Source organism: Eubalaena glacialis, chromosome 2, assembly GCF_028564815.1.
Source record: "Eubalaena glacialis isolate mEubGla1 chromosome 2, mEubGla1.1.hap2.+ XY, whole genome shotgun sequence".
In the NCBI taxonomy this organism is placed as follows: Eukaryota; Metazoa; Chordata; class Mammalia; order Artiodactyla; family Balaenidae; genus Eubalaena; species Eubalaena glacialis.
Window position 1 is genome coordinate 154,349,625 of NC_083717.1, and position 13,431 is coordinate 154,363,055.

Sequence of the window (13,431 nt, forward strand, 5' to 3'; positions counted from 1 at the left end):
AGTTATATTAGAAGACAGCCACTAATATCCACTTATCTATGGCTGCTTTTCTGCAACAACAGCTGGGTTGAGTCATTGTAACAGAAAAATATTTACTATTTGACCCTTTATAGAAAAATTTTGCTCACCCTTGTAATAGAAAAGTTAAGAAACAAACAACAGAAGCACTCAGGGAAATGATTGGTTAAACCACTAGCAGATTTGAGTTGAGAGTACTGGCTTTTTGAACTTTCCTTTGACCTCAAAATCTGAAAATGTGGGTTACTTAAGAAATTCCAAGTTTATCTAAGTTCCAGATAAATTAATAGTGAATATGACTTTTTTCCAAATAAAAAAAAAGTACTTAGCAACTATTTGTTTTGTGCCAAGTGTGTGTCAGGCAATGGGAAGGAGCTAAAGAAGTGAAGTTACAAATCCTGCACTAAGGAACTAAGTAATGGAAATATGGGATTTTTCTCCCTCGTGTTTTAAGTATGATATTTTCAAATAGTGATTTTTTTCTTTTTCTTAGAGACCGCTGTGTTACGGAAAAGGATGTGACTTTCAGAATAATCCTGAGTGAGAAGGATGAGTCCAGATGTGCCTCTGCTGAATGATTACAAACAGGACTTCTTTCTGAAGCGTTTTCCACAGACTGTTCTTGGAGGCCCTCGACTCAAGTTAGGCTATTGTGCCCCTCCTTACATATATGTTAATCAGATTATCCTTTTTTTGATGCCATGGGTTTTGGGTGGAATAGGAACACTTTTGTACCAGTTAGGCATCCTGGAAGACTACTATACAGCAGCACTTTCAGGTGGACTAATGCTTTTCACTGCATTTGTCATCCAATTCACAAGTTTATATGCCAGAAGCAGATCGGTGACAGTGGAAAGAATGCTGACCACAGATATCTTAGCCGAGGAAGATGAGCATGAATTTACAAGTTGTGCTGGTGCTGAGACCATCAAATTTCTAATTCCTGGCAAAAAACATACAGCCAATATCGTTTTTCATTCTGTTCTTGCTGGCTTAGTGTGTGGTCTTGGAACATGGTATTTGCTCCCGAATAGAATAACCCTGCTGTATGGCAGTACAGGAGGCACTGTTCTACTATTTGTCTTTGGATGGATGACATTGTGTATAGGAGAATATTCATTAATTGTAAACACAGCTACAGAGACTGCAACTTTCCAAACCCAGGATACTTATGAAATCACTCCTCTTATGAGACCTCTTTATATTTTTTTCTTTGTTTCTATAGATCTTGCACACAGGTAATAAGCTATCAAATACTTTATAACTTTATTTTTAAGCATACATAGTAAGAGCACTCTCCTTAGTATTAAAAGAAAAGAATCTATGAATTAAAAGTCACCAAACCATTGGGCGATAGGTTATTTTGATGAATAATCTCATAGGACTAATCTTTGTTAAACGTTCATACTAAAGCAGTAATTAAATCTTGTTGAAGAGTAAAAAGAAAACCCTTTATAAGATAAGATAAATAAGCAAAATTTCAATCCTGTGTTTTACTTTAAATAAGGAGCTATGAATCTGTAAGATAGCCTGGGTGAAACCTGTGAAATGAGATGGAACTTTCCTGTGAAGGGAAAATAGAGAATTTAAAATTTATACACATAAATATTAATGCACAGATTGAGTGGATTTAAGATGAATAGAATAACATTTAATTTTGTTATAGTAATTATATAGAATATTGATTTTTTTAAAATCAATTTGCTATGGAAGAAAAATAGAAAATAATTTTTTTTTAGGAATTCCTTTTTTAAAAAATTTTTTATTTATTTATTTTTATTTATTTATTTATTTATTTTTGGCTGTGTTGGGTCTTCGTTTCTGTGCGAGGGCTTTCTCTAGTTGTGGCAAGCGGGGGCCACTCTTCATCGCGGTGCGTGGGCCTCTCACTGTCACGGCCTCTCTTGTTGCGGAGCACAAGCTCCAGACGCGCAGGCTCAGTAGTTGTGGCTCACGGGCCTAGTTGCCCTGCGGCATGTGGGATCTTCCCAGACCAGGGCTGGAACCCATGTCCCCTGCATTGGCAGGCAGATTCTCAACCACTGCGCCACCAGGGAAGCCCCGAAAATAACAATTTTAAACAAAATTATTTGATGACTTCTTTTGCTTGCCTTTTCTAAATCTGACATTTCTTTCTCTGTTCCTATAGATTGCAGCTTTCTCTATCACAGGTAGAAATGTACAGGCACCACTTTATGGACTGAGTGTTTGTACCACCCCCATTCATATATTAAATCCCTAACCCCCAACGTGGTGATATTTGGAGATGGGGTCTTTGGGAGCTAATTAGGATAATGAAGGTGGGGCCCTGGTATGATGGGATTAGTACCCTTATAGGAAGACACACTAAAGAGCCTGATTTCTCCCTCCAACATATGAAGATGAAATGAGAAGGCAGCTGTCTTCAAGCCAGAAAGAGAGTTTTCACCATACCCTGATCATGGTGGCACTCTAATCTCAGACTTCCAGACTCCAGGTCTGTGAGAAATAAATTTCTGGTGTTTAAGTCACCCGACTATGGTATTTCCTTATGAGCTGGCTAAGATTTTGATACCGAGAAGATGGGGTGCTCCCATAACAAATACCTAAAATGTAGAAGCGGCTTTGGCACTGGGTAATGGGTAGAGGCTGGAAGAGTTTTGAAGTGTGTGCTAGAAGTGTGGACATTAAAGGTAATTCTGGTGAAGTCTCAAGACAGCAATGAGAGCATGTTATTGGAAACTGGAGGAGAGGGCGATCCTAGTTATAAAGTGGCAAAGAACTTAGCTGAGTCATTTTCTAATATTTTATGAAAGGTAGAACTTGAGAGTGATAAATTTAGATATATAGCCGAGGAGATTTCTAAGCAAAGTGTTGAATGAACAGCTTGATTTCTCCTGACTGCTTATAGTAAAATATAAAAGGAGAGAGATGAATTGAAGAAGCAATTGCTAAACAAAATGGAACCGGAACTTGAAGGTTTGGGAAATTTTCAGTCTATCCATATTGCAAAAAATGAGAAAGCATGTTCTGAAGGGAACACCAGGGGTGTGGCTGGACTGTCGCTCAGTGAAGAGTTTCTGGGATTATAAGAGCAGAAACACTTCCAGTTTGCACTAAAGATGTAATGGATGAAGGCTATTAAAGTTATTAAATTTGACAGGACAGGGATATTAGAGCTATTTGATGGTGAACACGGCGCTTTTCTTAAGCACCAAATGATCCCAAACGTGATTCAGAGATTATCAGGTTTCAACAAGCTAGAAAGCCTCTTTTGGAAGCCTTGGGGCTGGTACTACCCTGCAGAGCTCTTGGGGTGGGACCCTCACCTAGAACTTTTTGGGTGACATTGCTGCCCTGGGGGCCTGGAGGGCAGAGTATGAAACCAAAGAGGATTATTCTACAACCTTAAAATCTAATGGAATTTGCCTTGCCAGATGTTGGACTTTTTTGGGGACCTGTCACCCCTTCTTTCCTGTTTCTCCCTTTTGGAATGGGAATGTCCATCTTTTGCCGGTCCCACCACTGTGTTTTGGAAGCATATAACATTTCTGGTTTCACAGGTTCACAGCTGGAGAGGATTTTGCCTGAGGATGGACTTTAGAGTTGATGCTGGAATGAGTTGAGAATTTTGTGGCAGTTGGGAAGGAATGAATGTATTTTGCATGTAAGAAGAACATGAATTTGGGAGATCAGGGTGGAATGTTACAGACTGAATGTGTGTGTCTCTTCAAAATTCTTCTGTTGAAGCCCTAACCCCCAATGTAGTGATATTTTGAGAGGGTCTTTGGGAGGTAATTAGGTCATCAGGGTGGCCCTAGTTCCTGATGGAATTGGTGCCCTTAGAAGAGACACCAGAGAGTTCCATCTCTCTCCCTTTCTCCACTATGTGAGGATACAGTGAGAAGTTGGCTCTCTGCAAGCCAGGAAGAGAGTTCTCATCAGAACCCAATCGTAATGGCACTCTGATCTCAGATTGTGAGAAATAAATTTCTATTGTTTGAGCCACCTAGTCTATGGTACTTTGTTACGGTAGCCCAAAAGAAGACAAGGCATTTAAAAATATATAGCCAGTTTGTGTACTGAAACTGACTGATTCTTAGATGTCTGCAATTCCTTAACTCTTAACCTCTTCTAATTGTGCTACATTTACGGACCAAAGAACACTATAATACCCTTGTAGTTCTTCACCTAATCAAATATTGTAAGAGGAGAATTAATTTATGGAAATTCTATTGTAATTGATTTCTTAGTACCACTACCATTTACTAACTATAAAATATATTACAATTAAAAACTTGATTTTGAAAAATTAGCAATAAAATTGAATTTATATGTATATGTATACATTTGACCCCTTTTGAAAGATTTATTTATAAGATTCTTATTTTCAGAATATAAATTATTGAGTTACTATCTCACTGTGCCATTTCTGATATAGGAAATTACCTGCCATAAAACATCTTTGCATTTAAATGATGCCCTAGGTTCTTTTAATCTTTTTAAAAATCTCAGGCAGTTAATTTATAATTTGGTTACCTTGACTCATTACTCATTTTTCATTTCTCGATAAAAGAGCATAAAATGGTTTTTTTTTTACTATATTCAAGTTGGATTTAATATACAGTTGTAATGTTTACAGTTTAATAATTATAAAAAGATTTTTTCAACTATAACTAAAAGAGGCAGTCCTCGAATCTATTTTTAAAGAAAATATGAAGTTTATATAGAAAAATTGCCTCCCATTTCAATTTTAGAAAAATTTTATCTTCTTATTAACAAAGTAATAATCAAGATGTTCTTTATGCAGTAGTAGGTTTGATACTGCATATAAATACTGTATGAAATGTGTACTGTATTCGAATTTGGAGAGTTGTCAGATATGTCAAGTTGTATCTTAATATTCTTTCAGAGAATGTGAAAGTTGAAGAGACAAGCCCTACAGTGTAGTGATCTTTTCTCTTCCTGCATTCTTTAGTCTACCTAGTACAGTTGTATATTAATAATTTTAAATGACTTTTTCTATGCATTTTTATCAAAGACAAGTGTGAAACCTTCAGTGCTTAGTTCATAGACTCTCAGGAACTGTTTGAATGAATGATGCATGTTTATATCATCTTAGCCACTACATATTAGGAACATCTTTTTCTGGCCATGTGGATCTTATCTTAGTGAGTGTACAGAATTTGAAATATTTTTATGGTTGTTAGAAAAACAGTTTTTTCTTGTGGGCTTAGATTTTTTTGCTCTAGAGAACTACTGTTACGTTATCAGAAATTTTAGGATTTAAACATTTTTCTGTTATAAAATAACCACAGTAATCATCTATTTGATCATCCTGAGTCATACACACAGGAAAGTAATCACAATGTTTGATTATTTCAATTATGTATTCTTATATTGTGCTATCCTTGTGTATAAACACTTTTCTGTACTATTGCTTGTTTACTTTAAGAACGAAAAGAGATTGGGGGGGTAAAATAGAACTTGGGTAACATATTTCCTAAGTATACATTATTTTTACACAAATTATCCTTTCCTTGAATATGTTAGCAAGAGAAGTGTTGTCTTTAAAAAAAAAAGACAAAAACTGTACAAATCTACATGTTTTCCTTGACCTTCCTATGGCTTATTGTGTGTGGTTTGATTTTCTTTTTTGTTACTGGAGTGTTTTCTTCTCAGAATGAAATGAATTTTATTTTAAAACTACACTACAGAAAGTATTATCCTCTGATTTAGGATCACATTGTTAACCTTGTGTTCATTAATTCTCTCTGCTTATAAAAATTTTGAAGGACATGCATTATGAAGCAGAGTGCATTAACTGGCATTGTCCTGATATCTGTGTAAGGAAGCACATTATACCATTATTATAATCATAGTTGCTATGCATTTGCTTCTCGGCTATTAACATACACTTAAGTGGATAAATATTAGTTGCCTTTCTCCTTGACTTTGATTCCTAGCAGCTCAGATATTCAAGTACAATTATTATGCTATAAGTTTTGAGATTTAGTTTTCTCTTTTGAAAGTTGTGTTTGGAACTCTGTAAGTACTGCAGCGTTGTTGGTTTCCAGGCAAGGTGTTTGGCTAACCTTATTCCAAAAACTTAGTAACATATTGATAATGTTTATTCCTCTGTGCTTTAAAGTTTTTGTTAAATTATTTGAAACAATTTGATAATGTTACATTTAACTGGTAAGTGCTGTACCAAAAACCAGTTTCTCCACTTAAGATAGAAGCCTTCACTAATTTATGAGACTGTGTTGTACAAGTTTGTGTTCTCAAATCCATACCACTGTTTATACAAAATAGAAACAATATTATATGTTTGTTAAATTCCCAGGCTAACCCACAGAGCCATGTTCATAACCTAATGTTGCTGACCTCTGATTTTAAATATACTGACTTCAAATTCCAGGACCTGGGAGCAAGACAGTACAGGAGAGAGTAGGAAAAAGAGAAGAGCTTACTCTCTGCTAGCTACTAAGATATGAACAGCAGGAAGGCTTTGGCTTTCCCAGGGTTGCTTGCAATTTTAAATTTAAAAATTTTAAACTCTATAGAATCATTGGTGGAATTGCAGCCAATGTAGTTTAAAGATTTAAGGGAGAAATATTTTCGCCCTGTACTACACTTGTATACAATTGAGTACTTGCTGGTATAGGGGAAGGACAGTGGTCACAATTTATGTTTTTGATCTTTTGCAATTTGGGATTAGGACCTTCCTGTAAATATTCTTTTGTTTCAGGGCAGAGGTGGGGTGTAGAGGGAGGTGTATGTGTTTTGTTTTTCCTTTAAAGATCTTCTTCTATTTATTGTTTTGTATGATTTAAATATTTTCTTTTTATTGTAGGTTTATGGTAAATATACCAGTTCTAGAACAAATGAATCAGATTTTACACATCTTGTTTATATTTTTACCCTTTCTGTGGGCACTCGGGACCCTACCCCCACCTGATGCACTTTTCTTATGGGCAATGGAGCAGGTTTTAGAGTTTGGCCTTGGAGGCTCATCTATGTCAACCCACCTACGGTAATTATTTTAAATATTAAAATGATATGTAATTTATTCTCAACACTTTTTCTTTTCAAGCAGATCTTTTTTTCCCTCTGCAGGTTGTTAATAATGTTCATCATTTCTACTGGAACAGCCGTAACATCATATTTCATTCCCAGCACTGTTGGTGTGGTTCTTTTCATGACTGGACTTGGATTCTTACTGAGTCTTAACCTAAGTGAGATGGTTTTTGGCTTCAAACACAGTGTGACCGGACACAGAGTTGGAACCAAATCTAAGGCTTTACCCAACAGTTCAGAAAAACAGTTTACTTGGAAGGAATACCTTTTCTACAGCATTGTATTAGTCTTGGCTCTCTTAGAAACTGGTTTGTTGCATCACTTTGCTGGTTTCTCACAGATTTCCAAAAACAGTCCCCAGGCTATTGTTGGCTATATTTTGATGATATTATTTATAATACTATGGATACTTAAAGAAATTCAAAGTGTCTATATCTTTGGAATTTTCCGGAACCCTATCTATCCAAAGCATGCGCAGACTGTGACTTTATTCCTAGAGAAGCAAACAAAGCTCATGAAGATTGGTGTTGTCAGACGGATTTTGATAAATCTAGGTAGGAAGACAAATATTAATAAACTTATATTTTATCTAGGAAGTGTACAAAAATATTATGGAATTCCTGTATTTGTATAATGTTATACTGCATACAAGTGTTTATTCTTTTATGTTTTGGTTTATTTATTGGTTTTTTTAGCTCATTGCTTAAACGTGCTCATAAAAATACTCATAGGCCAAAATAAAATATGGTAGAAGGGGTTATTTTGCCTTCATTAAATTTGTCTCTTTTTTTGTTTGCCTTAGTGTCACCTTTTGCTATGATAGCATTTCTTTCATTGGACAGTTCCTTACAAGGACTCCACTCTGTGTCTGTCTCCATCGGATTCACAAGAGCTTTTAGAATGGTAATGCTAATATGCACTTAATAGTATTTTCCTATTCCCAAATTTAATTATGATTTTGTTTACTCTAACAGTTTACTTAGATTATCAAATTCTGCCTAATAAATTGGTAAATTTGTGTACTGCAGATATGGCAGAATACAGAAAATGCTTTATTGGAGACAGTCATTGTATCAGCAGTGCACTTGTTGATCTCCAATACAGACATATGGTGGAACCGAAACCTGGATACAGGAATCAGACTCTTACTGGTAAATATATTTTTAACAGCTTTAATGAGATGTATTTCATATACCATAAAATCATTCACTTAAAGTGTAAAGTTCTGTGGTGTATATTCAGAACTTCGCAGCCATCACCACAATCTAATTTTAGAATATTTTCAACATCCCAAAAAGAAACCTCATACACATTAATAGTCATTTCCGTTCTGCTCTCCATCTCATCTACTCCCTGCTCCAGCCCCAGCAACCATTAATCTACTTTCTGTCTCTAAGGATTTGCCAATTCTGGACATTTCACACGAATATGATTATACAGTATGTTGTCTTTTGCATCTGGCTTCTTTCTCTTACATGTTTTCAAGATTCATCCATGTTGTAGCATGTATCAGTATTTTATTCTTTTTTATTGCTGAAAAATATTCCATTGTATGGATATATCACATTTAGTTGATTCATTCATTAAATGATAGATATTTAGGTTGTCGCCACTTTTTGACTATTATGAATAATGCTGCTATGAACATTCAAGCACAAGTTTTTATATGGACGTGTGAGTTCATTTCTGTCAGGTATGTTTACCTAGGACTGGAATTTCAGTTATGCACAAACTTTATGTCTTAACACTTCAAGGTATTGCCAAACATTTTTCCAAAGTGATTGCACCATTTTACATTCTCACCAGCAGTGTATGAGGATTCTAATTTCTCTACATTCTCACCAACAGTTGTTGTCTAACTTTTTCATTATAGCATTTTCATGGGTCTTTTCATGATTTTGATACTGCATTTCTCTGAATACTAATGATTCATCTTTACATATGTTTATTGGCCCTATGTGTATGTTTTTGGGGAAATGTCTATTCAAATTCTTTGCCCATTTTTACCTGGGCTATTTGACTTCTTATTGTTAAGTTTAAGAGTTCTTTATATATTCTGGATACAAGTTCCTTGACAGATATATGACAAGCAAAACTTTTCTCCCATTCTGTAGGTTGTCTTTAGCTTTCTTGATAATGTCCCTTGAAGCAAAAAAGTTTTAATTTTGATGAAATTCAATCTATTTTTTTCTTTTGTTGCTTGTATTTTTGGTGTCATATCTAATAAACACTGCCTATTCAAGATCGTAAAGATTTGCTATGTTTTCTTCTAAGAGTTTTCTAGTTTTAGCTCTTACATTTGGGTCTATGATAGTTTTAGCTCTTACATTTGGGTCTATGATCTACTCGGAGTTAATTTTTGTATATGTTATGAGGTAGGGTTCCAAATCCATTCTTTTGTATATGGATGTACAATGGTTTCAGCATCATTTATTGAAAAATCTATTCTTCCCTCAATGACTTTTCTTGGCACCCTGCCAGAAATCAAACAAATGTAAGGGTTTATTTCTGGGCTTTTATTCTTTTTTCCATTCATCTATATGTCTATCCTTATGCCAGTACTACACTGTCTTGATCACAGTAGCTTTGTAGTAGGTTTTAAAATTGGGAAGTGTGAATGTTATGACTTTGTTGTTCTTTTTCAAGATTGTTTAGACTATTCTGGTACCTTTGTGTTACCATAGAAATATTGGTTTTGGCTTTTCAAGTTTTTCAAAAAGGCATCTGAGACTTTGATAGGGATTGCCTTGGATCTGTAGATAAAATTTGGGGAATATTGCTGAAACCGAGCAGGACCCTGTGGGGCTCCTGGGCACAAAAGCCTTTCTGTGTTCCCTTCCCTGAGTTCCAAAGGGCAGGTTCAAACAGTTGCTAATCGGGGAAGGGAGAGGATGGAGAGACAAGTGAGGAGCAGTCAAGAAACAATAGTGCAGCCTTGGGAGCAGGGTCCTGGTTCCCGCTCAAGGGATACACATAACAATATCTTTGAGCTCTTCTGCAGAACTAAAACCCCCACCAAATGGAAGGTGTTAACTACTTGATGAAGCACTCTTCATTCCAAAGAAGGTCACAGTTTGCCCGTCATCACCTGATGCCAGATGATCTTTGGATTGAAGGAATGCAGCAAGGCACCCTGATCCTTACCAGCAACCCTGCTCCCCTTGACTATAAAACTCCTCACCCCACCTCCACCACCCCCACCCCCGGGTGTGGGACACACAGTTTTGAGCACATTAACCCATTGTGGCCCCCTTTGCCTGGCAAAGCAATAAAGCTATTCTTTTCTACTTCACCCAAAACTCTTGTCTCCGAGACTCAATTCAGTGTCGGGATACAGAGGCTAGATTCGGCTTCGTTGCTGTCTTAAAAATATTAATTCTTCCCCTTCATCTACATGACATGTCTTCATGTTTATATCTTCTTTATTTCAACATTGTTTTGTAGTTTTCAGTGTACAAGTCTTACACTTTTATTAAATATTATTCCTAAGTATTTTATTCTTTTTGATGATATTATAAGTAGATTGTTTTCTTAATTAATTTTTTGGGTTGTTTATTGCTCAAGTATAAACTGCAATTGATTAGTTAATGTTAATCTTATATCCTGAAACCTCACTGAAATATTTTATTGTTTCTAAAGGGTTTTTAGTGGATTTCTTAGGATATTCTGTATATGAGATCATGTCATCTGCAAATTAGATATAGTAAAGATAGTTTTACTTCTTCCTTTCCAATCTGGATGTCTTTCATTTCTTTTTCTTACCTAATTGCCCTGGCTAGAACCTCCAGTATAATGTTGAATAGAAGAGGTAAGAGTGGATGTCTTATGAGGAAAGCATTCAGTCTTTCTCCATTAAGTTGATGTCTGTCTTTTACCATTCCTGCTTTTAGTTCCCTTCTATTCCTAGTTAAATTTTTTTATCATGGAGGGTGTTGGATTTTGCCTCTTCTATGTCTATTGAAATAGTCATGTGGTTTTGGTTCTTTAATCTACTAACATGGTGTAATATATTGATTTTCAGTTGTTAAACCAATCTTGCATTCATGTAATAAATCTCACTCAGTCTTGGTGTATAGTCTTGTCTTTATGTTGCAGGATTCAGTTGGCTAGTGTTTTGTTGAGAATTTTTGTCTGATGTATATATTTGTGGCTTTCTTTTCTTATCTTTGGTTTAGGTATCAGAATATCAGTGACCTCATAGAATGAGTTGGGAATTTCATATCAATAATCTTGAATTGCAAGAGGGAAGAGATATGGCAACATATGTATATGTGTAACTGATTCACTTTGTTGTAAAGCAGAAGCTAGCACACCATTGTAAAGCAATTATACTTCAATAAAGATGTTTAAAAAAAAAAAAAAATAATCTTGAATGTTTGTAGTATTCAGTATGTATCTTAAAATATTCTGTACTATGTAATATTTTGTAGTATAGAAGCCATCTGGGCCTCAGCTTTTCTCTTTGGGTAGCTTTTAAATTGTTAATTCAATTTCTCTACTTGTTATAGGTATATTCAGATTTTCTATTTCTTCTTGAGTTGGTTTCAGTAATTTATGTCTTTTTCTAGGAAGTTGTCAGTTTCATCTGAGTGATCTAATTTATTGGCATACCGTTGTTCATAATATTCTTTTATTCTTTTTATTTTGTTCTGTAAGATTGCTGGCAATGTTATCTCTTTCCTTCCTGATTTTAGTAATTTGAGTCTTCTATGTATTTTTCTTGGTCAGTCTAGCTAAAGGTTTGTCAGTTTTGCTGATCTCAAAAAAACAGCTTTTGGTTTCATTGATTTTTCTCTATTATTTTTCTGTTCTCTGTTTTATTAATTTCCACTCCAATCTTTATTATTTCCTTACCTCTGCTTACTTGAGATTTAATTGCTCTTTGTTTTCTAGTTTCCTAAGGTGGAAGATTAGGTTATTGGTTTAAGATCTTTTTGCTCTTTCAATATAGGCATTTGTAACTATAAATTTCCCTCTGAGGACTGGGTTTGCTGTATCACAAGTTTTGGTGTGTGTTTCATTCATCTGAAAATGTTTTCATGTTTATCTTGTGATTTCTTCTTTGACCTGTTGGTTATTTAGGAATTTGTCTTTTAATTTCCAGATTTCTTTCTATTGTTGATTTAATTCAGTTTTGACTGAAGAACATACTTTTCATGATTTGTATGAATGCACTTAGTATGATTTCAGTCTATTGAGGTTTGTTTTATGGCATGATGTCTGTTTCTTAATCTGTAAAATATTCTCTAAAATAAGGATAAATTAAGGATAGTTGCTTAACTGTTTACTACTGCTAGTTCTCATGACTTAACAAGCATGTAATGCAAAGCTTAATCAACCTCAAGATAGACAGCACTCTGTTCTCTTTAGTACTACTTTTTTTTTAAGAGAGCTGAAACTTAAAAATGTAGTCTCATTTATTAAGTGTGAGATTGGAGAAAATTATAACAAAGGATCTCACATAAGGGCTATTTCCTTAAAAATATTGGAGCAGTAATAAAATTATATTGTTTTTCTTATATGATCTTGAAAATTTATGAAAGGTATTTAAGAATAAAAACTTCATTTTTATGCCTCTGCAGGTTGGTATCATGCGTGATCGTCTGATTCAGTTCATCTCTAAATTGCAGTTTGCTGTGACCGTACTCTTGGCATCATGGACAGAGAAAAAACGTAGAAAATCAACCACCACTTTATGTGTACTCAACATTGTCTTCTCTCCATTCATGTTGGTCTTCATAGTTTTTTCTACACTACTCTCTTCTCCCTTACTCCCCCTCTTCACCCTTCCTTTGTTCTTGGTGGGGTTTCCTCGACCTATTCAGAGTTGGCCAGGAGTTGTGGGCACCACAGCCTGTGTGTGTGCAGATACAGTGTACTACTACCAGATGGTCCCGAGTTTGAACACTGCCCTGCAGTCTGCAATGGCAGCTGGAAGTTTAGGTAAGTAAATGGGTTGTGCTTAAGAAATCCTCACAAATGTATTTAAAGTACAAAAAAATGAACACACAGAAAAACAGTCTTTTGATCCAACTGTTATACAGATTCTAATACTTTGATGTGCAGGCAGGAAGACTAAATATGAAGAAGTATATCTCCTACTCCTTATTTTGAGGGAAATAAAGCTATAAAATAAAAATACCAAGTGAAAATTTCATTTAGGTGATGTGACAATTTTTAAAAAACATTTTCTTGACTAAAATCAAGTTATAGTCCCTCCATGAAACATGAAAACACCTTATCCCAAAATTTTCATGAATTTTAATGAGTTCATGTCAAGTAGATGTAACAGCTTAGGCCCATAAAGAGTGAAAACTAGCATTATATAAATATAAGATTGAAGAGGTTAAAGGA

General features: G+C 35.1%; 1 protein-coding gene across 7 annotated transcripts in view; it reads left to right on the top strand.

The window, feature by feature from the left end:
• The window catches only part of PCNX4 (pecanex 4), a 42,755-nt gene that overhangs the window by 9,304 nt on the left and 20,020 nt on the right, over nucleotides 1–13,431 (top strand). For 4 of the 7 annotated variants that reach the window (XM_061182634.1, XM_061182632.1, XM_061182635.1 and 1 more), the window contains exons 2-7: nucleotides 512–1,256; nucleotides 6,854–7,033; nucleotides 7,117–7,631; nucleotides 7,880–7,980; nucleotides 8,106–8,228; nucleotides 12,660–13,020. In XM_061182634.1, the coding sequence (XP_061038617.1) occupies nucleotides 568–1,256; nucleotides 6,854–7,033; nucleotides 7,117–7,631; nucleotides 7,880–7,980; nucleotides 8,106–8,228; nucleotides 12,660–13,020 (1,969 nt within the window). In that variant the 5' untranslated portion in view covers nucleotides 512–567. Of the gene's footprint in view, nucleotides 1–511; nucleotides 1,257–6,853; nucleotides 7,034–7,116; nucleotides 7,632–7,879; nucleotides 7,981–8,105; nucleotides 8,229–12,659; nucleotides 13,021–13,431 lie in introns of those variants that run through there. The other 3 variants (XM_061182629.1, XM_061182630.1, XM_061182631.1) reach the window with 3 other exon arrangements.